This window comes from Rhineura floridana, chromosome 3, assembly GCF_030035675.1.
Source record: "Rhineura floridana isolate rRhiFlo1 chromosome 3, rRhiFlo1.hap2, whole genome shotgun sequence".
In the NCBI taxonomy this organism is placed as follows: Eukaryota; Metazoa; Chordata; class Lepidosauria; order Squamata; family Rhineuridae; genus Rhineura; species Rhineura floridana.
The window spans coordinates 30,657,466-30,682,516 of record NC_084482.1 but is presented as its reverse complement, the minus strand read 5'-3'; the positions used below and the strand labels follow the sequence as shown (position 1 = coordinate 30,682,516).

Genomic DNA, 25,051 nt, shown 5'->3' with positions numbered 1-25,051 from the left:
CAGTGAAGTTGCCAGATGCACCTTTTTGGGAAGGGAGTTCCATAACTTAGGGGCTGCCACAGAGAATGCCCTCTCTGAGCTGTGCCCCCCAAGCTTCTGAGGGTGGCAGAACTACCAAAAGGGCCTCCTCTGCTGATCTCAACACTTGAGAGGGTCTGAAGGGAATGAGGCAGTCTGTCAGATATTTGGGATATAAGTTGCATAGGACTTTGAACACTAATGTGAGCACCTTGAATTGGGCCCAGAAACGGACAGGCAACCAATGCAGCTCTTTTAAAACAGGGGTTATAGGAGTTCTAAAGGGAACCCCAGCCAGTAATCTGGCTGCTGCATTTTGGCTCAGTTGAAGTTTCCGAGTCATCGTCAAGGGCAGCCCCATGTAGAGTGCATTGCAATAATACAATCTGAAATTTACCAGAACATGGAGTACTGTTGCAAAGTAACCTCTGTCCAAAAGGGATCAAAGCTGGCGAACCAGCCAGAGCTGGAAAAAGGCACTCTTAGTGACCTGAGCTTCCAGTGACAATGTTGGATCCAGGAGTACCCCGACACCGTAGACCTGCTCCTTCCAAGGGAGAGCGACCCCATCCAGAACAAGCCATCTCCCAGCCTCTCGGACATGAGACCTCCGGACGCATAACACCTCTGTCTTTTCAGGATTCATTCTCAGTTTATTGACCCACATCCAGCCCATCAGCACCTCCAAGCACTGGTTCAACAGCTCAAGCACCTCTCTTGATTCAGATGGAATAGAGAGGTTGAGCTGGGTGTTATCTGCATATTGATTGCACCCTACTCCAAATCTCCTGATGACAGCTTCATATAGATGTTAAATAGCAGAGGGGACAAAAAGGAACCCTGCGGAACACCACAGGACAGTTCCCATGATGCTGAACCATAGCGTCCGATAACTACTTTTTGGAAGTTGCTCTGGAGGTATGAGCAGAACCACTGAAGCACAGTGCCCTCAACCCCCGCCTCCTTGAGATGCTCCAGAAGGATACCATGGTCAGCACAATCAGAAGCTGCTGAAAGATCAAGGATGAGCAGGGTCACGTTCCTCCTATCTCTCTCTTAACAGATGTTGTAAGCCAGGGTGACCAAGGTGGTTTCAGTGTCATGGCCAGGCCTGAAGCCAGACTGGAACGGATCCAAGTAATCAGACTGAAACAGATCCAAGTAATGTTTAATAGTGAGGCTTCAGGTCAAAGTTTCTGCATTCAAGATGTAATGTAAAATGTGGCTGCTGTAATAATAAGTGCCTACTTAGGCAAAAAAAATGTATTGTCAAACTGGTCTGAGTCTACAGCTTGAACTCCATCCCTGTTCATTCATCCATGTGTTGCCTTCCTTGGCAGCTGACCAGGCCTGCCTTGAGCATTTTCTCTTTAGTCTCTGTTTCGGGGTGTGGTGGGGAGAGGAAAAGGTCCTGCATGAATCTGGTAGGACTGCCATGTTTAGGAGCCAGAAATGACCCAGCGAACACTCAAGGAATGGACTAGGCCCCGTGCCAAGGGATGATGTCCTCTGTTTTATTTTTGTCCAGCTTCTTTGAACAGTGCATCTATTTAGTGTATTAATTTCAGTAACAGGAAATGGTGGTTTTTTCCCAGAGCTGCAGAGAGGCAAAAGTTCATCTGCATCCCTGCAAAATGAGAAAATGACTAGCTAGACGGGGGCGGTGATGCCTTGGTGAAGCTTATATATCTGATCAGGAATCTTCACATTTTGCTTTGCAGTCTTATGTAGTCACATGAGGCCTAGAGAACCTCAGAGAGAGCAGAAATTTTGCAGTGAGCCTGCTCAATAAAATATTTTTTTAAAAAAAGAAAGGTCCTGCATGAATGGATTAAATCCTTCTTTCTCAATAACAATAAGGTCTCTTAATCAACAGCTACTGCCACATATCACCGCCTAATAATTTAAATCCAGAAAGGAGCTAACGTGTTTTCTTCTGCATATAGCACTCACAGCTTGAGACCTTAGACAACCTGCCGGATTCTGAAAGTGTTTTCACTTTTTATACAACCACTTTGAGTGCTGTGCCTAATGGTAATGACTAGGAGAAATTACCAGGAGTTGGGAATTCCCACTGAGGGCGATGTAGTGACAAGTACTTCTCAACCTAAAATCACGAGATTCTTTCCTTCTTCACGTGACCCACTCCACTCGGAGCTGCAGTCTCGTTTAATACATCAAGTGAATCCACCGACTGTTAACTCTCACGAATGGACTTTAGATCATCCTCTCTCTGTCAAATCCTTTAAGACCTTCCCACCCTCCAAAAATCTTGCTGAGGAGCTCCAGGACACTGGTTTTAATTTTTCTTTGAACTCGATAAACGACGCCTCCCTGTCAGCATTTCTAACTATTGACTCATGCCAACTATCTAAGGGACAGATAACGCCCCCTCCTGACAGGAGGAAAGAACAGGATGATTCTTCTCCGGTTGGTTCTGATCAGGTATGGCAGTCTTTACTGCTTGACGAATTAAAGTTTGTCAAAGCATATATTTCAGAAACCAACCAATTACTTACAACGTTGGTGCAGACGTTCGGGTCCACTCTGTCTGCAATTTATGGAGTGCATGAACCTGCATAATCACCATCCTCCTCCTCTGAGCATTCGAGTGGCCATGCTAGCGGATCTGGTAATTGTAAGAATAAGAAAAGAAACAGGGTTAAATCACCCAATACAAAGAAAGCCAAGAAATCTAAAAATATCAAGAATCCTAAGACCAACCATTTAAACAAAATGAACTTTAAACCACTATTTAAACTGTTGGAGCCCCAAAGGGCGTGCAACTCTTCAAAGCAGTGCCGCTTGTCCAAAATGGGAAATTGTTCTCCCTCAAAGTCAGAACTACTTCATGACTCCAAATCTACCCTTTGGGATCCCAACCTCTCTAGTGAGGAGGCGAAGAGAAAGTTTCTGCCCCCGAGGAGTCTCCTAGTCTCTTCGACTGTTATCAAAGGTCGCTACTCGCCTCATTGGAATCTAGTTTTACAACCTGATAAGTTGGTAATTTCATACAACTGTAAAGGCAATGGGCGGCGACCCTCGTTCCCAAGTATCCCATTTTTGGACACTTGCTTCGGTCAATCTCTGCAGGCACCACAGCGCATGAACTACATCAGGTCCATGAGGATCCTCTCTTCTAACACACATGAGTGGCGCTTGATTGTTACCTGCCACTCACGTATTGTGGCCAACCAAATTTTCCGAGTGAGAGACATCTTGGGAAAAAGGGGCTTATCAGTACAAAGATACTACACTAACATGGCCCCTCCTACTCCGCTGGAAGCTCCCCTTATACAGACCACACGACCTAGTACTTCTTTATCTGCAGCAACTCCAACCAATAACACCCGCCAGATGCTCCTACAGAAGTCTTTTGGGGCGTCAGAAAGTCATTCTGCTCTGGCTGACCAATCCCAAATGATGTCTGTCCTCATTCAGGAAATGGAACCTGAGGAGCGGCAGCTCACGGAGCTCTATTCTCATTTGCCTGACATCGAGCGAGCGGCTCTTATTAACAAGTTACATCAATTGATCCAACGTCTTAGGTCTTCAGTACCTGTTACAGCTCCATTAGTTAATCCTGCTACAATAATACCAGCTGGGGACATTTATTGCTCTTCAAATACTCCCTCCAGATGTACCAGGAGTGTCAGTCCCTCCCCCCTAAATAGGTCAATTCAGGTAGGTGAGGATTGGGATAAAGTAAGATTTTTGTACCCTGAGGAACTAGGCTCGCCTACAAGTGTCTCCGGATCTCTAAATCAAATTGCAGAATTGAACTGACAACTTCTGCCAGCAGAAAGTTCTGCTTCTCGAGCTGACTCTGATACCTCTCCACTGTTTGTGTGCAACGCTGGGTCCTCTCTTCCGGCCAACTTCCCTCTTCATTTTCTTTCATGGAATATTGCTGGCTGGAATGCCAAGCAAAATGATCAAGAGTGGATCTTCTATCTTAACAACCATGACATAATTTTCCTACAAGAGACTTGGACCACTTATAAACCTCTTCTGAATGGATACTCCTCAATACATCTTCCAGCGATGCCTTCGGGCTCAACGAAAGGCAGACCAAAAGGGGGTCTGGCGATATTGATCTCTACCTCTTTGGTTATCCAATTCAAAGCCCTTCAGCCCTTGAAATCCACCGCGATGGCAGTCCTTATGCATTTCAATGCAACATCTTTACTGTGTATTAATATATATATCCCTCCCTTATCTGTGCGGAATCTTATAGAGCAGGTTTGGGAAGAGCTAGATAACTATTTACTAGATCTTGAGTCCACCTACCCCAAAGCCCAAATGATAATTATGGGAGATTTTAATGCTAGGATTGGGTCAAATAACATCTCTCTGTTCACCTCAAAGCTATAGCGCGGTGAAGACTGCAGCCGTTTTGCCTCCGTCCCAAATAGGAAATCGAAGGACGCTAGGGTTAACTGGGGGAATCTGCCTGGCTTGGCTTGTCACAATCTGACCATCCTAAATGGCCTCGACCATATAGATGACTGTGCGGAATATACGTACATATCCAATCATGGCAGCAGTGTAATTGACTATGCGATAATATCCTCTAAGTTACTTAAATTAACATCAGCATTCGCCATTGGCAATAGACAAAATAGTGATCATCTCCCCCTTAGTTTCTTATGTCACCTATCAGAGAAGATGCGCTTAACTTCTAATTACAATACCACAGTAAATCGCTCTTACTTTTTCCATAAACGGTCTATTTGGTCTCCCTTTCTAGCCTCCAGAATTGAAATTTTTCTCTCATCCTCCGAAGCCATGTCTTACCGAGCGCATTTAATGAATTCCTCCTCTTTAAAATCCCTATTTAGTGACTATGATTCCCTAATTTCGAATTTAAATACTATTTTGCTTCCCAAGCTTTCTGGTCCCAAAGCAATAACGAGTGCTAGTCCAAGATGGTTCGACAGCGAATGTTTGTCCCTCAAACGGCAGTTAAGGAATGTTTATCTAAAATACCGTCATCAAAATCTTAACTATCTCCCGATTACTATGCCATGAAAAGAAAATATAAATCAACGTTGGCCATCAAAAGGAGGTTGGCAGTCCAAGAGGAGTGGAATAGCCTGATTCAAGTATCTAGGTCCAAAAACTCCAAAAATTTCTGGTCCATTATTTCTAAAGCCTTTAGGTTTTCGCATTATGCTCCATGCAATATTCCCCCTCAAAGTTGGGAACGGCACTTTACAGCTATGTACGTGAACACTCGACACAATGCCCCATCTTGTTTTCTCCCCCCGGACTCTTTGTCACTTCCGGTATGGTTACCCGTTTCTCAGAATGAAATAAGGGATTTGATAATTGGGCTACAAATGGGTAAGGCACCTGGCTCAGATAATATCCCTCCAGAGCTATTAAAAAACTTTCAAGATTGGTGGGCTCCACTATTGGCCAACTTATTTACTAGATTCAATGATACTGGTCATTTCCCTGCAGCTTGGCGTGAAGCAATAATCATACCCATTTTCAAAAAAGGGGATAGAGAGGACCCCACAAATTATAGGCCCATAAGTTTATTATCTGTAATAGGTAAGTTATATGCTTCTTACCTGAAAGTAAAACTCCATACCTGGATGGAGGAACATGATATTCTCGGAAGGGAGCGAGCAGGGTTCAGGAGAGGATGTTCCGTCCTTGACCATTGTCTTCTCCTGAACCACCTTGCCGAAAAATACAGAAGTCAAAGGGGTAACGGCTTATATGTTGCTTTTGTTGACCTAAAAGCTGCTTTTGATTCTATCCCCCGGGATAAACTTCGGACCAAACTAGCTAAAACTTCCATTGATAAAAGGCTTCTTTTTTTGATCTACAACTTGCATCAACATACAACCTTGCGGGTTCGCTGCAGACGCGAAGGTGGTTTAACTAATTCTATCCCTACAGACACTGGGGTGAGACAGGGATGTATTCTAGCTCCCCTGTTATTCAACCTGTATTTAAATGACCTGAACGCTCGCTGTCTTTCTCACAACCATCATTCTCCTAAAATCGCTGCACTAAGCTGTCCCCTATTATTATATGCAGATGCTGCTGCCCTTCTTTCTTTCTCGAAGGTGGGTCTTAAGCGAACTCTCTGCGCTTTTATGGCCTATTGTAGTGAGAACCTGTTAACTATTAACTATGCTAAAACAAAAATTCTAGTGTTTTCTAAACGAATAACCACCCCTGTTTGGACTATTAATGGCCACCAAATCGAACAGGTTGACCATTACAAATATCTTCGTATTACCTTTCACTCCTCGCTGAACTGGACCACCCACATAAGGGCGGCGGTGCTGAGTGCCAGGAATACCATAAAAGGTCTGCTTCGTTACTTCTTTTACAAAGGAGGGCAATTCATTCCAGCACTTATTCAGATCTTTAAAACCAAGATCATCCCCCAACTTTTATACGGTGTCCCAATTTGGATCCATGCATTCAACTCTTCAGTTGAAGCAGTGCTTTCCACCTTTTTACGCCGACTATTAGGTGTCCCAAGATGTGTTACCTCGGCTGCCCTTAGATTAGAATGCGGGCTTACCTCGACTGAGTGTCACGCTTGGCTGATGTCTGCTAACTACTGGGCCAAATTATCGTTTGACACCCCCCCCCCTCTGGTTTTTTATCCTTCCTTTGGAGCGACAATTTTTTCTCTATTTGGAACAGAAAAATGGAGACGAAATTGGCACGGAATGGCCTCTCTCGAGAATATCTATCTTCTCATTCTCCTGCTTCCGCTAAATCCATTATCCGGTCCCGACTTAGGGACATTGATTTTCAAACTTCAATTGCCATGGCTTCCAAAATATGTTATCCCCTTCATTTGAATTTAAGATTCGAATGTGGTAAGTTCGCCCCTTATTTGGATTTTTTTACAGTCCCCAAATTTCGCTTAGCCTTTTCTAAGACTAGGTTTAATTCTCTACACTCTGCAGTTCTGGAAGGGAGGTTCTTGGGCCTTCCCTATGAACAACATGTCTGTCCCTGCGGAGCGGGTAATATTGAAACTATCCAACATATGCTTTTTTCCTGCCCTTTATATTCCTGGACATGCAGTAAGTTCCTAAACCCCTTAATGGCAAGTGTCCCTCATAAGTCTCCCAAATCCATGATAATTTATCTTTTATCTGGCTCAAATAAAGAGATTACCTCCCAAGTCGCAAAGTTTTTATATGTGGTCCAACAGAAACGCAGAGCTATTACTACTAGTTAGTAAGATATTGGGTACTACTCAACAACTTGCCACTATTTTTATTTCTGCTCTATTTGATTATATTGTGTTTTGCATTGCATTTTAGTTTAATTTTGTTTTATTCTGTATATACTATGGGTCTGTGACCGTAATAAATTATTGATTGATTGAAGGTCTCTTAATCAGTTTTTTTAAACTGTTTGGTCCTTTGGTTTCCTCTTTAGGGGCCTATTTGTGCTACAAGCGGACTTGATAACTGTATAATACAAACCATCATGTGGACACATTGCTATTTGATAACTAAGCAAGAGGAACCTTGTAGCTTGCAGAGCCTGAAGAGATATATTTAAATACATTCAGGTATTAGAATTGAGTGCCAGCGTGGGTGTAAGGATTCCTGGATGAACTTTGCATGCTCAAGATGTTGAAATTGATGCTGTTGTTCACTCCCTAACTCTTATATATATATATATATATTTTGAAAGGATTTCAATATGAGGATTTCTGTTGTGTGTTCAGGGAGCTGATCTTTTCATCTAAGAGACAGCGATATATCAGTTAATATTGGATTTAGTTGTGCAGCTTCTGATGTGAGCCTGGGTCTTATAAAAATGGGAACAATGACTTGGAGTATATGGGCATTAAACTAACTGTCCTGTTGTTTTTGGGTAAGATAGCATCTGCCTTGCTTGTCTTCCTAATTTTGAGACCTAGTGTAGCATAGTAGCTGAAAGGCAGAGCAGCAAATCAGGAAGTCTCTAGTTCATCTCTCTCCTTTGCCATGACCTCCTGGGTGGCCATATGCAGGCTATAATCCCTGAGCCTCTGCCACCCATTTACAGTATGAGGATAATAGTATTGTTTTACCTTACAGGGTTTAATTCTAAGGATGATTGAGATAAGATAGGTGAAGCATTTTGACCACTCAGTTAAAAAAAATACAGGTCTTTGTATTGTTTGTTCAGTGGCTGGCTAATATGTCATGTTGGAGGATTTATACTGCTGTCTGTGAAAAGCAGCATCTATGTAGTGTCTTTAACTGTCTGTTGAATGTCTTGCATTTTCTTTTATCCTCAGAAATGGAGGCAAACAACCATTTTAACTTTGCCGGACTTCCCTCTTCACCTGCTGCCTCAGGACAGAAACCTGCGCCTTCCTCAGGGGATAATGTCTACACAAATGGATCTCCCATGAACTTTCCCCAGCCAGGGAAAAGTAAGTGTGAGGCAACAGACCTGGATCTTTTTATATTAGTGGCAGGCATTTACATGGTCTTACAGTAAACACTGCTAGCCCTGGCCTTTATAGTGTGAGGTTCCAGTTATTTTATTCTATACTTTACTTTGTGAGGGCTCTGAGGAATGACTGAGTATCTTTGCAGGATGATAATGAGAACTGTGAGGATAACAACTGTGCCTCAGAAGGGTTGTAAGGGACTTGAATATCACAGCAATAGGCACTTGTGTGTATTCTCACAGACCAGTGTGAGAGCACCACATTTGGAACTGGTGTGAAAATCTGATGTTTCCTTTCTTGGTGTTAGAGGAGGGAGAAAGAATTTACGCCTAGTCATGAGGGGAAAAAACTCAGGTGCTGTTTGCTTCCTCGGAATGGAACCCAAGAACTGTTGTTCTTTCAAATATAGTTAAACCAAGCTTGGAATGACTTGTGAAGATTTAGGAAAATCCACGTAATGCATTGTCCAGTGTGTACCTTTTATCTGACCTAGCATAAATCTTCATCAGTGGTGTTCCTTCCCAAATATTTGTTTATCCATTTAATTAATTTGGCAGCATATTAAAATGAGACTATTTCTTGTGTATAGAGAAGCTGGGAATTCGAGAATATATTTAACAACCACCACCACAACCTGAGGCAAACCTTAAAAGTTGCTGAAGAAAAAGTGTGTGTATTCCTTAAAGCGCTCCAATTTACAGTTGTTGGCATATAACCACTCTTCAAGAAAGGCAACCATTTATCTCCTGGTTGGTTTGTCTTTTGGAAGAGCGCTTTTGGAAATAAAGACAGCAACAACTGTAAATTGAAGTGTTTTCCAAAGTAAAGTAAAGATAAAGGTGTCCCCGCACTTGTAGTGCGAGTCGTTTCCGACTCTTAGGGTGACGTCTTGCGACGTTTACTAGGCAGGCCATTTATATGGGGTGGGATTGCCAGTTCCTTCCCCGGCCTTTCTTTACCCCCCATCATATGCCGGGTACTCATTTTACCGACCACGGATGGATGTAAGGCTGAGTGGACCTTGACCCCTTTTACCAGAGATTCGACTTCCTCCTTCCTTTGGAATCGAACTCCAGCTGTGAGCAAAGCTTCGGCTGCGTTACCACCGCTTACCACTCTGCGCCACGGAGGGTCGTTTTCCAGAGTAGAACACCCTTTTTTCTTCAACAGCTTTTCTGGTTCACTTTGTTATTTTAGGGAGAGGGTTGGAAATGGTGCTATCCTTCTCCCTCCCCCTTCTTTCATAGGTGCTGAAAATACCTCTAGCTGTGCTAGAAGGAGAGTGTCTACTTGGGGCTATGGCATCACTTTGTTCAAAAGAGGTGCCTAAACTGGCTCCCTTTTCCTCCTCTAGTTGCTTACTGAATAGTGTGGGAGTATGGAACACTTTGCTGTTTCCTTCTAGACCATGGGACTGTAATGTTGCTTTGCCCTCACCGAAGGTATCTCACCAAAGACTCCTGAGTAAGTTTAGCAATTGTGGAATAAGAGGAAAGGCCCTCTTGTAGGTCAGGAATTGGTTAAGCAGCAGGAAGCAGAGTAGGAATAAATGGACAGTTCTCCCAATGGAGGGCTGTAGAAAGTGGAATCCCCCAAGGATCGGTATTGGGACCTGTGCTTTTTAGCTTGTTCATAAATGAACTTCAGTAAGGGGTAAGCAGTGAGGTGACCAAGTTTGCTGATGATGCTAAATTGTTCAGGGTTGTTAAAACAAAAAGGCATTGTGAAGAGCTCTACAAGGCCCTCGCCAAACTAAGTGAATGGGCAATAAAATGGCAAATGAAATTCAGTGTGAACAAGTGTAAAGTTATGCATACTGGAGCAAAAAATCTTAATGTCACATACATGCTCATGGGGTCTGAACAGGTGGTGACTGACTAGGAATGAGATCTTGTGGTCATAGTGGATAGCTCGATGAAGATGTTGACCCAGTGTGTGACAGCTGTGAAAAAGGCAAATTCCATGCTGGGGGTCATTAGGAAAGGTATTGATAATAAAACTGTCAATATCATAATGCTGTTATATAACCCAATGGTGCGGCTGCATGTGGAATACTGTGTACAGTTCTGGTCGCCTCACCTCAAAAAGGATATTGTAGAGTTGGAAAAGGTTCAGAAAAGGGCAACCAAAATGTTCAAGGGGGTGGAGCAACTCCCCTATGAGGAAAGGTTGCAGCATTTGGGGCTTTTTCGTTTTGAGAAAAGGCAAGTAAGAGGAGACATAATGAAGTGTGTAAAATTGTGCATGGCATGGAGACAGTAGATAAAGTTTTTCTCCCTCTCTCATAACACTAGAACTCAAGGACATCTAACAAAGCTGAATGTTTGAAGATTCAGGACAGACAAAAAAAAGTACTTCACACAGTGCATAGTTAAACTATGAAATTTCCTCCTACAAGAGGCAATAATGGCCACCAACTTGGATAGATTTAAAAGAGAATTATACAAATTCATGGTGGAAAAGGCTATTATTGGCTACTACTACTGTAGGCAGAGGCAGTGTGCTTCTAAATACTAGTTGCTGGAAACTGCAGGAGGGAAGAGGGCTCTTGTGCTCAGGTCCTGCTTTCCTGTGTGCAACTGGTTGGTCACTGTGAGAAGAGGATGCTGGACTAGATGGGCCATTGGTCTGATTTCTGTGCAAAGTGACACTACAGTAAAATATGTTGCCTGGCAGAAGCATTACAATTATTGATATTTAGTCAGTAACACACACTTGCACTTGATCAGTATGGTATATACATGTGTGTAGAGAGAGTTGGGTTCAAATACTGTAAATGAGAGAAGTAGATGCACTATGAGATATTTGTCACTCTTTTTTTGTCTTGCCCTTCCTCCAAGGAGCTCAGAGCATTATGCATGAGGTTATTTCATTCAGCCCCTGCAACAATTATGAGATACATTAGAATGTTGGCTTGGGCTGAACTTAAACCTAAGCTGAGTGATGAATTTATCTCAGAGCTCCCTCTGTAAAATAGGAATCATAACCTGCATCAGGGTAGTTGAGAGGGCAAATACTGTAAAATTCTTTTTCAGAGAATGTTAATACACATTTCTTATCCAAGTTAGCCAGTTTTCTTGAGTCTTGTCTCATCTCTCCCCCTCCATTTTGTAAAAAGAGACAGGCCCCAAAGGTGGAGAAAACCTGCCCCTCAATCAGTATTCCTAACATTTGTTGTGAATTTTTAATAGCTGCTCATTCTTCCTTCCTTCCTTTGGCAGGTTTGAATGGAGATATGAATGTTAATGGCTTATCTACTGTATCTCATGCTAGTACTTCAGGGACCCGCTCCTCAGCCAACTCACACCTCCAACATCCCTATGACTATCTTTGGAACTACTCTCAGTATCCATCTGGCAATGGGAACAACCTCAAGGACAGTCCACTGTTCTCCCAGTATCCACTGAATGGTATTGCTGGAGGCAATCGACAAGACTCACCAGGGCACACCACCAATCTGAGAGGAGGTGGCAGTGGGCAAGAGTTCTGGGCAAATGGCACCCCAGGTACCATGGGACTTAACTTTGATTCAGCAGAGCTCTATGACTCTTTCCCTGATGATCAGAATTTTGAACTCCTGCAAAATGGCCCATCCAGCTTCTACACATCATCTCAGCCTTCCCCTATGCTTGGCTCAGGCAGTCAGGACTTCTCTCCACAGCAGGATGAACCAGGCAGTGAGGAGACTGTGAAAGAAACCTCCTCTGCAGTCTCGGAAAATGGTGCCAGATTGTTGGGCAGCATGGAGCTGGAGAACACACAGCCAGGTATGGCAGCTGGTGGTGCCCATCCTTTTTTTATAAGGAAACCTACCTTTGGAATATCCCCCCCCGGTCTGGCCCAATTTACTCAAATCTGGATTAGGATATAGGGCAGGGCTGTTGATAGATTGTGTCCTGTTACAATGTAATTATCTAAGAGCACCTTGTGTTTGTGGGGAGACCATGCCTATCTTGCTGACTGTGTCAAGCATCTTGAAAATTCTTCACAGTTCAGAATGTAATGGTTGTTTCCTATTGCACGTTCCTAGTTAGGGGAGCAATGGTAGGAGGCATGAATCACTATGCCTGCTACTCTTGTATATTTTATTTATATATATTTACAATATTTGTAACGTACCCTTCACCAAGTATCCCAGGGCAGGAATTCATATATATATTAAAATACTAGATAGCTACTCTAAAATCAAATGCACATAACAATATTAAAAACTAATAATTAGAGCAGCCATCATCAATATTCCATTAAAGCTGGCAAATAAATTAGTTCGGATTCATGGCTTGATATAGCTTTCTCTGTCCCGCAATGGCTACAACTGGTGAACCAGCTAGAGCTGGAAATAGGCTCTTCTGGCCACTGAAGCACTTTGGGCTTCAAGTCTTTGGGCTTCAGTCTGCTTTTGTATTGAAATTGCTTTTTAATATGCTTTTAAACTTTTTTTTTTAAAAAACTATTCTTTAACCTTTTAAAAATGTCTTCAAAGCTTTTTAAAAAAATGTTTTTAAAGTTGTTTTATTTTTATGTATTTTAATGTCTGTTTTTATGATATTTTCAAGTGTTTTTAGTTATTTTGTTCGCCGCCCTGGGCTCCTGCTGGGAGGAAGGGCGGGATATAAATCAAATAATAAATAAATAAAATGAATAAATAAGTGACAAAGCCTGGATCATGGAAACCCTCTAGCTACATTCCTGCTCTTTGAAGGAGAGTGCAATCCTGTCCAGAACAGGTTATCTCTCCAGTTCCTGGACCTGAGAACCCACAGCACCTCAATCTCATCTGGATTCAGCTTCAGTTCATTGGCCCACATCCAGTCCATTACCACTTCCATGCTGTTCAGCACCTGTACTGCTTTACCTGATCCAGATGGAACAGAGAAAAAGTGTTGGGTATCATCTGCATTTGATGACACCTTCCTCCAAAACCTTTGATGACATTTTCCAACAACTTCATATAGCTATTAATAGCATGGGCATGTGTGTGGCAGAATTGAACCTGCAGGTCATTCTCCATGTAGGTCATCAGTCAGGGTAACCAAGGCAGTCTCAGTACCAAAACCTGGGACTGAAACTGGATTGAAATAGGTTGAGAAAATCCATTTCCTCTTAAGCATGCCTAGAGTTGTCACCACCTTCTTGAGAACTGTGCCCCCAAAAGGGCATATTAGTGACTGGGTGATAGTTATCTAACACTTTTGGGTCCAGGGAGGCCCTCTTAAAGGTAGCTGGCACCTCCCTTTGTCCTGCACTGAGACATTAACCACTCTATGGAGCCACTCAGTCAGCCCCCTTTGGCTAGCTTTTTTCACCATCAAGGACAAGAAGACATGAGGGCAGCAAAATTCATAATTTGTCCATATTCTCAGGCCTCAATAATTAAAACTGATCCAATATAACTCGACTAGATGATGCTCTACATGACTCCGTGGATTAGTCCTAACAGTGGAGTGAATTCAGGGTGAATTTGAACAAATTCTCCTCCAGGCCTTGATTGTCCTATTGCTTCCCCCTTTGCCCATTCATCACCCAGAAAAGCTCTTCTGGAGAGCTACTTGAGAATGCAGTGGTGGCACAGAAGTAATCCTTCTTTGTTGCTATCACCACCACATGATAGGCATAATAATGTGCTCTTACCTGTGTTTGGTCAGATTTACCTCAGGATTTATACTTGCACTCAAGCCATCATCCTTCCTGCTTCATCATCTGTAGCTCCTTACAATACCAGGGAGCCATTTGAATTCCACAGTGTTGGAGAAGGCACTGGAGAGCGATTGTGTTGATGGACCTTTCTGTCTTGCCATTCCATACCAAGACTAGGGCCTCAATAGAAGTGTCAATCATGTCAATTGGAAAATGTTGTGTAAATTTGTATATTTGTTAAGCAGAGAATAACAGCGGTCTGAAATGTGTGTGTGCCAGTGTGTGCGTTTACCTAAGAAAGCAGGCTTTTACCCTGCGTTGAGATCACTGAGACTTAAGACTTAGTAAAATAAGTAAAGCTATTTTATTTATAGAAATACACAGTAGATAGAAAGGCATACCTAGTTCTAACTAACTAACTAAGCTCGAGGCGCAACACCCAGGCTTGGGAGTTGCCCTCATGGCTTAGGAGATAGAGCAGAGACAAAGGTGTCTCCTCTCTCTCGGACAGTCGGAGAAGAGAAGAGAGGAAAGGGCGGAAGGAGGAGGGGCAGGTAAGCTTCCCTAAAGACGTAACAGTCTAGCGACGGAAGGAAGTCAGTCAGAGCATCACAGGTAAAGGTAGTCGAGCCTATCCATCTGGAGGACCCTAACTCTATCTCCCTTCTGGAACATAAGCAAAAGAACAAAACAGGTGTTGCTGTTGCCCCACTTCCAACAGAAAATCCCCCATAACATTCAGGAATCTCTCAGATTCCACTCCATAAGTCTCTGGGGTGGTGGAGGACCATCTTAATGGATCCCCCACCCCTGCAGAGGGATGTCATTGCTGCCAGCCCAAATCTTGCTAGGAAATTAGCTGTCCGTGACAATTGCAACCTCCCACCATCACCAATGGATCCTCATCTATCTGCTCTGTGCCAAAGACCAGATTGAGGATATGTCCTGTTACATGTGTCAGAGGTGTGTTATACTGAGACAGACTTGTGTTTGTCATGGAAGCCATGAAGCCGCAAGCCAGTACACTGGAGGCTGCTTGGATGTTGAAGCCTATTAGTACCACTGTGTAGGGATTCTCCAGTATCACCTCAACCAGGGAGGCTAGTGATTGCTGAGGTCTCAGTAATACATGTAACACATGTCATGCAGGTCGGCCACTTCCTCTATGATCAAATCATGAATAACTGACAATTTATTGTGGGCTGGGCTGGCATTTAACAACAGCATTTACTACCAAAGCGGTTGAATGACATGGTCACCTGAACTCCAATGGCAGAGGGGACAGTTCAAAAGGAGCACACATCTTAATGCATCTTCTCCTCGCCTGGCCTGACCTTCAACACCTTAATTCCCCCTGCCTGTGAATATTGAAATGGCAGCCCCTTGTACTTCCTGCCTCTCTTCCAGTGCCCAAGCACTTCCTACCTTCTCCCAGCCTGTTGTACCCCACAGGTGCTGCTAAGTTCAGGAAACAATTGCCCACTTCAAGAACAAGGTATTAATATACTGATGAACAGTATATAAGTAGAATAAGAGAAGGGTGTTCAGTTGGTGTCTGCATGACAATTTATGTGTACAAGCCATGAGGATGGTGCATGTGGAGTTTTGGAATATATTTGGTATTTAATCCAGTGCTGGGCCTGTCTGTCTAAATTATGGTACAGAAGCAACCCTCTGCTCTTTAGTCCACTGGCAAGCCCCCCCCCACTCACTCCATATAGTGCTTCCAGCCCCCTGATAGTCCTCGTTGCCCTTATTTGAACCTGTTCCAGTTTGTCTACATCCTTCTTAAATCATCTGGAGAGTCACACAGCCCCAGTTTGGCATAATAATGTCTTTCAGTCAGAAACTGGCTAGCAACTTCACAAGGAGTGACCCAGATCATGGCTTCCCTTCTGAGTACATTTTAGAGGTGGGGCTGGTCTTGAACCCCTTTGTGTAGTAATGTACCTCTGCATCCTCTAAGATTGGTAGAGGCTTTGCATTCCCTGTCTCCATGGATGCCCTAAATTTATGCCTGGGAGGTTCAGTTATGTAAGCTGTGTGGTGATCATGAATTGTCCTTTAAGCAAAGTCACCCCAATCTGTCTCTCTCCTTAAGAGCGGTTAAGGGGAATGGGAATGACAAGTTCACATTGGTGCTGTTAATCAATTTTTTAAAAATCGTGTGGAAGCAAGAGGAGAGTGTGTATCTAATACAGATGTGAGTTGTGTTTTGGCTTTGAAGAGGAATGAGCTTTAGGTGTGTTTGAGCAGCAGACCGGAAGGAGAATTTCTCTTCATTCAACATCAAATAACCATGACATTCAAAGTTATACTGCACTTATTTTTGGATGTGGTGTGTGTGCATCTTAACTCAAAAATATTTGAAATCCAAGTAGTACCTCATGGGCTAGGACCTTGCTGCTTCATATCAAAGGCTATTCTTAGAGTGGTTGCTTTGGTCAAGCAACATGGCATTGTCTGGCACAGCTTTGAAGCTGCACTGGATTTATATGTTCTTGCAATTTGCTTTTGGAACATTATTATGGTTCTCACTGACCTCATGCTAACATCAGCATTACTGAAATCATCTTTGGGTAGTGTTTGTACATTCTAACGTGCAATATAAATGCTGATAGGTTGTTTTATGATATTTCTTCTGTTCATTTCATTACCCTCTTAGATCTTAAATTGATGACTAGTGTTTTTTTTCACTGCCTAGAAAGTATAATATGATATTTTAAAAACAAACATCTCTCATAGAGTTGAAAATGTGTGACTACAATGGGTCTTCGCCAGTTGGTGAGCCTCTCAGCCAGGAGGCTTCTGTCTTGGAACCTGATGCTGGGAGTGGTTGTCTGGAAGATGCTTCTCGGATTCCTCCTCCGCTAGAGGACCCCTTAGAGCCGTTTGAGTCACTGGACAGAGGTAAATGGGTGGGGTTTTGTTACATCTTTTCAATGTGTCATATAAATGATGTTTTTATCAGTTGTGTCAGCAGCTATATGGAGTTTGCTGGGTAAGGAGTGAATCTGTATAGTTTGTCTTGAGGCCTGTATAGTTGTTAACTACTTCTATGCTGATCACAAAGAGTTCTGTGCCCTGTCTGCAACCATCTCCCATGTAGTTGTGTGCTGCTGCTGTTACAGGTATGCAAACTGTGTTAACATTGTCCTTGTTCCTTTTGATTCTTGTCCTCTAGGCCTAGGCAGCTATGGGCAAAAGTTCTAAGCCTGTTTGTCTTTTCCCCACTTTACTGATGATTGGGGCTAGTTGCCAAAGCAGAAACCTTTGGGAAGGATTAAATAGAAGGCTGACCTCACAGTGAGGAGGCTTCTCAATATAGGGACTATCAATAACAGTACCTAAAGGCATGTACTCTTTCGTGAGTTTCCTCTTGAGCTGTGTCCACCTAGTGCCAAATGGAGGCTTGGGTAGTCCCAACATAGGGATTTAGGACCTGTTTGTGCTGTGTAAAACAATGAACACAAGACTGTACCCTAAAGAGGTCATCGGGCTGAGTTTCAAACATGAAGAGTAGGAGCTAACTTTGATTTTTGCCCACTGATTAAGCCCAATGTCTAATCCTAGTAATTGCGTTTTGGGGCAAGTTAGTTAAACACCTCCTTGTGAGACCCTTATTTTCCATTGCTTTTTCCTGAAAACAAGATTTGATGCCAGAAATCAAAATTGAATGTTTGTAGCTGTTTATATAAATAGGTTGTTAACACTCTCAATTTTATTAAAGTTTTACCAGAATAATCCATGAAAAATAAATATTACAAGCTTCACAAAAGCAAGAAGAGCATGTGAGCTGCTATATGTATATTCGCTAATAGGCAAAAAAAACCCTTGTGGTTTAAGAACATACCCATAGCCCACAGATATTTCTATCAAATTTTAAAAAGCAGGGAAATTGGGCAGCTATAGTGGATGCACCAGGGGAGCAGGAGATCTGACCTCCTCTCTCAGATATTGTACTGCTCTACAAATTTGTAAAAATGTGCAAACACCATTTGGGTTGGTCTTTCACAGTCCAATCCACTTTCTGTGTAGCTTGGAAGAATTTGGTAATGTGCCTCTGAGCATATGGTGAGTGATGGCAACACCTGCCATCTCCAAAAAATTACATTTTTGTATATTTATTGGTGTTCTTACTTTGCTTCTTTCCTGTGTTACTACTGTTTCTACAGAGAATCTGACCTAGAAAATTACATTTCTCTCATTATTCATCCTAGAAATCTGTGTCAAATTTATTTTTATTAATTTCAAAACCTTTTTATTGGTCAATGTCATATGATGGTGAATACAGCCTTTTGTGTTTCAAACTGAAGGTTATGTTCTGTTTCTCTTTTGTGTGCATTAACAGATTAATCTGAAACTGCAGTTCGATATTAAATCAAACTGATTAAAATATGTTGCTACTTAAGCAAGGACTCTAGCTGTTGGAAAAAGCAAACTTGGCCTGACCAAGATGCATGTGTTCAGCCTGCTATATTTAAATCAATCCACTTAAGGAAAGGTGGGCATGGTCAATTAAAAACATAGAGCACACCTAGAAAATTGCTAGAATATATTTCATCTCCCACTGTTTTATCTTGTGCAAGTTGAGACACTCCTTCTGTCCATTGGATACTATTCTGCAGAATAGTCAGTGCCATTATTCCACAATTTGTTTTGGAGGTTTTTTTAGTGTAAATTATGCAGTGTTGGTGTTCTTCACATATTCACAGAAACAGAAGCAAAAGAAAATGATTTTACTATAGGAAACTTCACTAAAATGCAAGGTAAATCAAACATATTTAAAGTGACTATCTAAACTATATCAACTGTCTTAATGTTGTTGCTTCCTCCCTGCTAAAACAAGATGAGCACAGCACATGCCTTGTTACTGTTATTTGGGCTGATTGCAGGTGTTGCCACCACTCACCATATGCTAAGAGGCACATGTTACCAAATTCTTCCAAGCTACACAGAAAGTGGATTGGACTGTGAAAAACTAACCCAAATTGTGTTTGCATTTTTACAAATTTGTAGGGTAGTACAACATCTCATAGAGGAGGTTGGGTCTGCTGCTCCCCTGGTGCATTCACCAATTAATTTCAACAAATTATGAGACCGCTGACAGAAAAATGTCCAACAGGGGTCTGGATTTTTTTCTCTTATTTTTCACTTTGAACTCTAGATTCTCTCTGAGCATTTTGTGTATCACCACGAAAACTTAGAGGTTTGTTAGCAAGTGTTTCTGAGTTCAGGACTATAAGTTTTGTAAGTTTTTGTTTTGAAATGAGCTTATGGGAAACAGCAGAATGGCATGGGGGGTATTTTCAATTTAACATTGCAGAATGTGAAAAATCCATGTTGGCTGTAGTATAATGTTGAGGTCCACCATGAATACTCGAGTGACCTCTAAATAGTTTCTATCTTAATTAATTGGAATATGTAAGCTGTATGTGTACCTTCCTTTAATTCATAGATAACTGGTATGTATCCATTGTTACAACTTTGTTATTTCTCTTTTTTCCCATCCTGTAACAATTTTAGTAACTATTAATAGATTTTGGACTAGATTTATTTGCTGGAAACATTACTTGAAATATCCCAAAAATCAATTCATAGATAGAGCACATCCAGTTACTCTAATGCAACACCTCTTCCAACATGCTTCATGCATTATCTCATGTGTTCATAAGCCACTATGCTAACCACATCCTTTCCAGTATTAGCTGTTAAACTATTTATTCATTTTAAAGTCCAATAAGACCCACATAACACCTTTCTTAGAATTCTCCCTGGAATTGGGGAAATTAATTACTGTGCTGACTTTTCCTTTCATGTAACTGCAGATGATTCCCTTGCACGTATGAGCAAAAATCATATGACCTGGGAAGTCCCTGATTCAGATTTCTCCTATACCACAAACTCAGTGGATGGCCTTAGGCATGCCTGTATTCTCTCATCCTCAATCCCCTCTTAGTGATATGGGGATAACACTGCTCCATCTCGATCAGGGATTACAGAGAAGGATGTGAAGTATGCTACTATTAACAAGCTGACTCTCACGCTTTTCTATCTTTCCTTAACTTTTTAAAAGTGGATTTCTAAAAAGAATTATGTAGAAATGAAAGCCAGTGTGACTAAGTATTTGGAAGGCTGAGTGTGGACCTGCATTCAGATCCTTGCAAAACCATGGTCAGCCTTGGGCAAGCAATATTCTGTTTTCTCCCCATCTTTAGAAGGGTAGTATTAAAGATAGCCTCATTGTGCATATTAAAAGTGTTCTAGAATTATAGGTGATCATGTGATCATATTTTGTGGGGTGAGGCCACTGGGTTGGATGTCATATAATGGATGTGTGTCCAATTCACAAATTGCAGACCCAGGGACAGGAGATCTATATGAGATGGATACATCTGAGCTGGTGAGCGGCAAGTCTCCTCTGGAGGACCGTCCTGATATCTCTGCCCTGGATTGTCCTGGCAGCCCTTCTCTCAATCACTCTGACTCCTTCAGCCTCTTGGCAGATGATAGTCAGCCTGACACCTCACTTTTTGGAAATGCCAGTTTGGCACCTGTTCTTGGAGAGTCTGTTTTGCAAGGTGAGCAAGGACTTCAGGTTCTAAAAGACATATCTCATCCTTTGTTTAGTGGAATACTGAAGTATAAGTTTTAAGACACATTTGACTCTTGTAGGTAGTGACAAAAGAGATCTGGAGTCCTGGTAGGCTGGGTTCTAGCAATCAAAGGCCATTTTTTTGCATTTATTGGAACATTGTCGCATACGTTCATGTGTATGTGAAAGAATATTTAACTGAAGGTTTGTGTGCATCTGTTATGGGTTGGGTTTTTTCATGGATGGGGATTAAATTTGTGCTATTGTATGAGGATAATCACAGTCTTAACTTCATCATTTTCTAGAGAGGGATGCTCAGTAGATTGTTGCTTAACTGTACTGAATTATCATTAGCTGCTCTGTAAAGAGCTTTTTACCTTTTTGAGGTAAATGTAGAAATTGCCGCTCATAGAACCCACAGTATAAAATGGAAAAAGTTCACTAACCCCAGAATACCTTCAGCACAGAAGATAAGGAATTGTCCAGAATCTTTCTGTGCACCCTTTGTTCATGGGTAGATTCAGAGGAACATGTTCTTTGCATGATGATTGCAAACGTCGTGGGTGGTTCAGTTGTTTGAAGAGCAGGAGAAGGAAGCTCCCAAATGATGACACTAACCATGTACATATGGTGAATTCGTTGGCTCCACCCTAGCAGGATTCATCTTGGCGGAGTTCTCCTCAACTGCTAGGAATTCAGTACAGGTGAAACATAAGAGGTCAAAGGCTACCCTGCTAGACACATTTCTTTGATGCGGCTAGTCTCTCAGGCCCCAAGCCATCTACCTTTTGCACTGGCTAAAGGGCGTATAGGTCAAGTTATCCTGCTGCCAAGCTTTTTAAAATTGTTTTTAAAATCTCATTTTTGTCCTTTCCCAGCTCTTTGATATTTTGAAAAAGAAGCTCTTCCCCTTATTTTCTCCAGCATGTATGTTGGATTTACTCCTGAATATCTTTGCCTCCTTCAATCATGTTGCAGCCATCAGCCTAGAACAACCTCAAATTAGGGCAAAGTGACAATAGGATTAACTCATGCAAGTACTCTTAAGTGTGTAGGTAGATGGATAAATAAATATTATTAACCCCTACCCTTCTTTGTCTATGTTTACATTTCTAGCTAATGTGTAATTCCTTTCTTCTCTGCAATCCTATTTACATGTTTCTCCATTCTTTGCTGCAGAAAACACCCTGGAGTTAACAGCTGTGAATGAAGTAGGACAAGAGGGCACAGAGTTTCTGGATTCACAAGCACCACTTGAACCAGAAACACTAGATGCCCCCTTGGAAGAGGGAGCCAAAAGCAGCTGCCCAGAAGATCCTGCATCCATGAAAGACAGGGACAGCAAAGAGGCCTCAGCATTCAATGTGTCAGCAAAAAGTAAGTAGACTAGACTTATTTCCTCAGACCCCCTCAGCTGTGTAAACTGCATGTAAAGGTTTAGTCAGCACTTGGTAGTGTTGGTAATGGTGGTTCTTTCCACTCAGGTGATGTTCCAAGAAGGCGGATAGCCACAGCAGAAGAGGTGTGCTACCCTTTAAAGCATGGGTAGGTAGTATCCTCTGCTTGGTGAGGTCGGTTTATGCCTTATAATAGATGCTGATCCAGGCACAATGCCTAGTGCATGTATTTAGTCTTTAACAGGCCATTTTTATGTCTAGGTGGCGAAGGGAGGTATACATCAAGAAGGGCAGCAGTCGCTGGCAGGGAGAGACTTGGTACTACGGGCCTTGTGGCAAGAGGATGAAGCAGTTTCCGGAAGTGATAAAGGTAAAACATAGTTCTTAGAGAGGGATCAGTTGTGACTGATATCCTCCTGGAGCACTTCTCCACTTGAGTTGTTCTGCAGTAGAGAATTGGGCTGACTTTTGACTACAAACATTGCCTAGCAATAGTAATGCTGCCACTTTCTGGTCCAGAGACAGTTCCTAATTTTTCACCAACTCCAGAGCAAAGAGATCTTGTTTTGGAGCTGCTGTAATTTTTTTTTCATCTATCTTCTGGATGTTTCACGGGAAGCAATTTGAATAAAATAAAAATGTGGAAGTGCCCCAACAGAATTCTTGGGCTGTTGAGAAAACAGTGCAATTTCTCAGCCAGTCTTAGATAGTAGAAATTTAGCGATGAGATGAGATTAGTACTATAGTTTATGAACTTTCATCACTTCTACAGTATAGAAAACTTTTTTAAAAACAAAGTTGTATGAGGATCAGCCTGTCTTTTTATTTTTGTTGGTCCTGCATCTCGGACTATTGTCTCCTGATATCCTATGTCTCTTGCAATCCTGCCCCCACTGCCTCAAGCTCTGTGGTTTACCCTCAAATGTGACTCATAGTAGTCCCTTCCATTTCCTTCACCATCAACACCAGTTGGAGCTATTACCCATGTCAGTTAGTGACTGGTGTATGTGGACTTCATCTTGGAGCATCAATCCAGCAATAGGATTTCCTTTATCCTCTTCGAATTCTTTCCACCAGACAGTAAGTGGTAAGGATTGTTAATGCATTAGGCCCTGCTAGTTGGCAAAATCTGGCATGCATATCTTGGGTGCATTTTCCTTCTCAAGAGACTAATCTAGAGAGTCTTGTTAGCTCCAAAGGGCAGTATATCCACCTCAGAGAGAGTCCCTCCCCTAGTAAGAGGCTAGATCCTACACAGGATCTGATTGGCTCATATTTTGATGACTTGCTTCCCTTCTAGTATCTGAGCAGAAACGTTGTGCAGAATGTCTGCCGTGAACACTTCAGCTTCAGTCCTCGAATGCCAGTGGGAGACTTCTTTGAAGAGCGAGATACACCTCAGGTTTGTATTGGTGCTACACCAGAAGTTTGCCAGGGATCACTGGCACCAAGCTTCATTGCAGCTCCTCTTCTACTGGGATCATGTAGGTGAAGTACAGCAGCTACTGTAGGGAAGGTGAAATGAAATTTTGTAAGGGGGCAGCCATGCAGGACTGTCCTTGTGCCCTATGCCTGGCATTAATTTCTTAAGTAAGGCACAGGGAAGATGTAGCTTCATTTGCCGATTCTTGTGATATTAGTGCAAAAACTGAGTACAGACAGATAGCACAGAGTTGCAGGGATGATGTCAGGAAGGCTAAAGCTGAGAATGAACTGAGGTTAGTGAGGGATGCTAAAAGTAACAAAAAAGCTTTCTTCAGGTACATCCATAGAAAAAGACAGCAAAGAAATGGTGGTACAGCTACTCAATGAGGATGGCAAAATGATAACAGATGACAAAGAAAAGGCAGAAGTGCTCAGTTCCTACTTTGGCTCAGTCTTCTCCCAAAAGAGGGTCTTTAACCCCCCTGGCAAACATGAAGTTGAAGGGGCAGGATTGGAGCTTGAGACTGATAGACACATAGTCAAGGGATACCTAATCACTTTGAACGAGTTCAAATCTCCAGGGCATGATGAACTGCATCCTAGAGTATTCAAAGAACTGGCTGAGGAACTCTTGGAACCATTGTATATTATATTTGGAAAATTGTGGGGGATGGGTGAAATGCCGGAAGACTGGAGGAGGTCTAACGATGTCCCTATCTTCAAAAAGGGCAAAAAGGAGGAGCCTTTGAACTACAGACCAGTCAGCCTGACACCAATCCCTGAGGAAATTCTGGAGCAGATTATAAAGCGGTCATTTTGTAAGCACCTTGAAAACAATGCAGTGATTACTAGAAGCCAGTATAGATTTATCAAGAACAAATCCTGCCAGACTCTTATCTCATTTTTTGATTGGGTAGCTTCCCTAGTAGACAGGGGGAATGCTGTGAACATAATATATCTCAACTTCAGCAAAGCTTTTGTCAAAGTGCCTCATGGATATTCTGATTAGCAAACTAGCCAAATGTGGGCTGAATGGAACAGCTATCAGGTGGATCCACAGTTGGCTACAGAATCATACTCAAAGAGTGCTTATCGGTGGTTCCTTCTCAAACTGGGGGGAGGTAACAAGCAGGGTACCGCGGGGCTTGGTCCTGGGTCCATTGCTGTTGAACATTTTTATTAATGACTTGGATGAGGAGGTCCGTGGAATGCTTATGCAGTTTGCTGATGGTGCAATATTGGAGGGATCGTTAATACCTTGGATTGTTGTGAACCGCCCAGGGAGCTTCGGCTATGGGGCGGTATATAAATTTAATAAAATAAAAATAAAATAAATTGGAGAATAGAAATAAAATTCAAAGGGATCTTGGTAGGCTGGAGCATTGGGCTGAAGACAATAGAATGAAATTTAACAGGAATAAGTGCAAAGTTCTACACCTAGGAAAAAGAAACCAAGTGCATAGTTTTAAGATGGGAGATACTTGGCTCACTAATACCACATATGCGAAGGATCTTGGAATTGTTGTTGATCACAAGCTGAAC

At 42.3% G+C, this 25,051-nt stretch overlaps 1 protein-coding gene across 6 annotated transcripts in view; it reads left to right on the top strand.

The window, feature by feature from the left end:
* The window catches only part of BAZ2A (bromodomain adjacent to zinc finger domain 2A), an 85,072-nt gene that overhangs the window by 27,173 nt on the left and 32,848 nt on the right, over nt 1–25,051 (top strand). For 4 of the 6 annotated variants that reach the window (XM_061615180.1, XM_061615184.1, XM_061615179.1 and 1 more), the window contains exons 2-10: nt 8,297–8,434; nt 11,677–12,222; nt 16,838–17,002; nt 18,808–18,861; nt 20,452–20,673; nt 21,867–22,064; nt 22,172–22,232; nt 22,346–22,454; nt 23,385–23,486. In XM_061615180.1, coding sequence (XP_061471164.1) covers nt 8,299–8,434; nt 11,677–12,222; nt 16,838–17,002; nt 18,808–18,861; nt 20,452–20,673; nt 21,867–22,064; nt 22,172–22,232; nt 22,346–22,454; nt 23,385–23,486 — 1,593 coding nt within the window. In that variant the 5' untranslated portion in view covers nt 8,297–8,298. Of the gene's footprint in view, nt 1–7,443; nt 7,580–8,296; nt 8,435–11,676; nt 12,223–16,837; nt 17,003–18,807; nt 18,862–20,451; nt 20,674–21,866; nt 22,065–22,171; nt 22,233–22,345; nt 22,455–23,384; nt 23,487–25,051 lie in introns of all 6 variants that reach the window. The other 2 variants (XM_061615181.1, XM_061615183.1) reach the window with 2 other exon arrangements.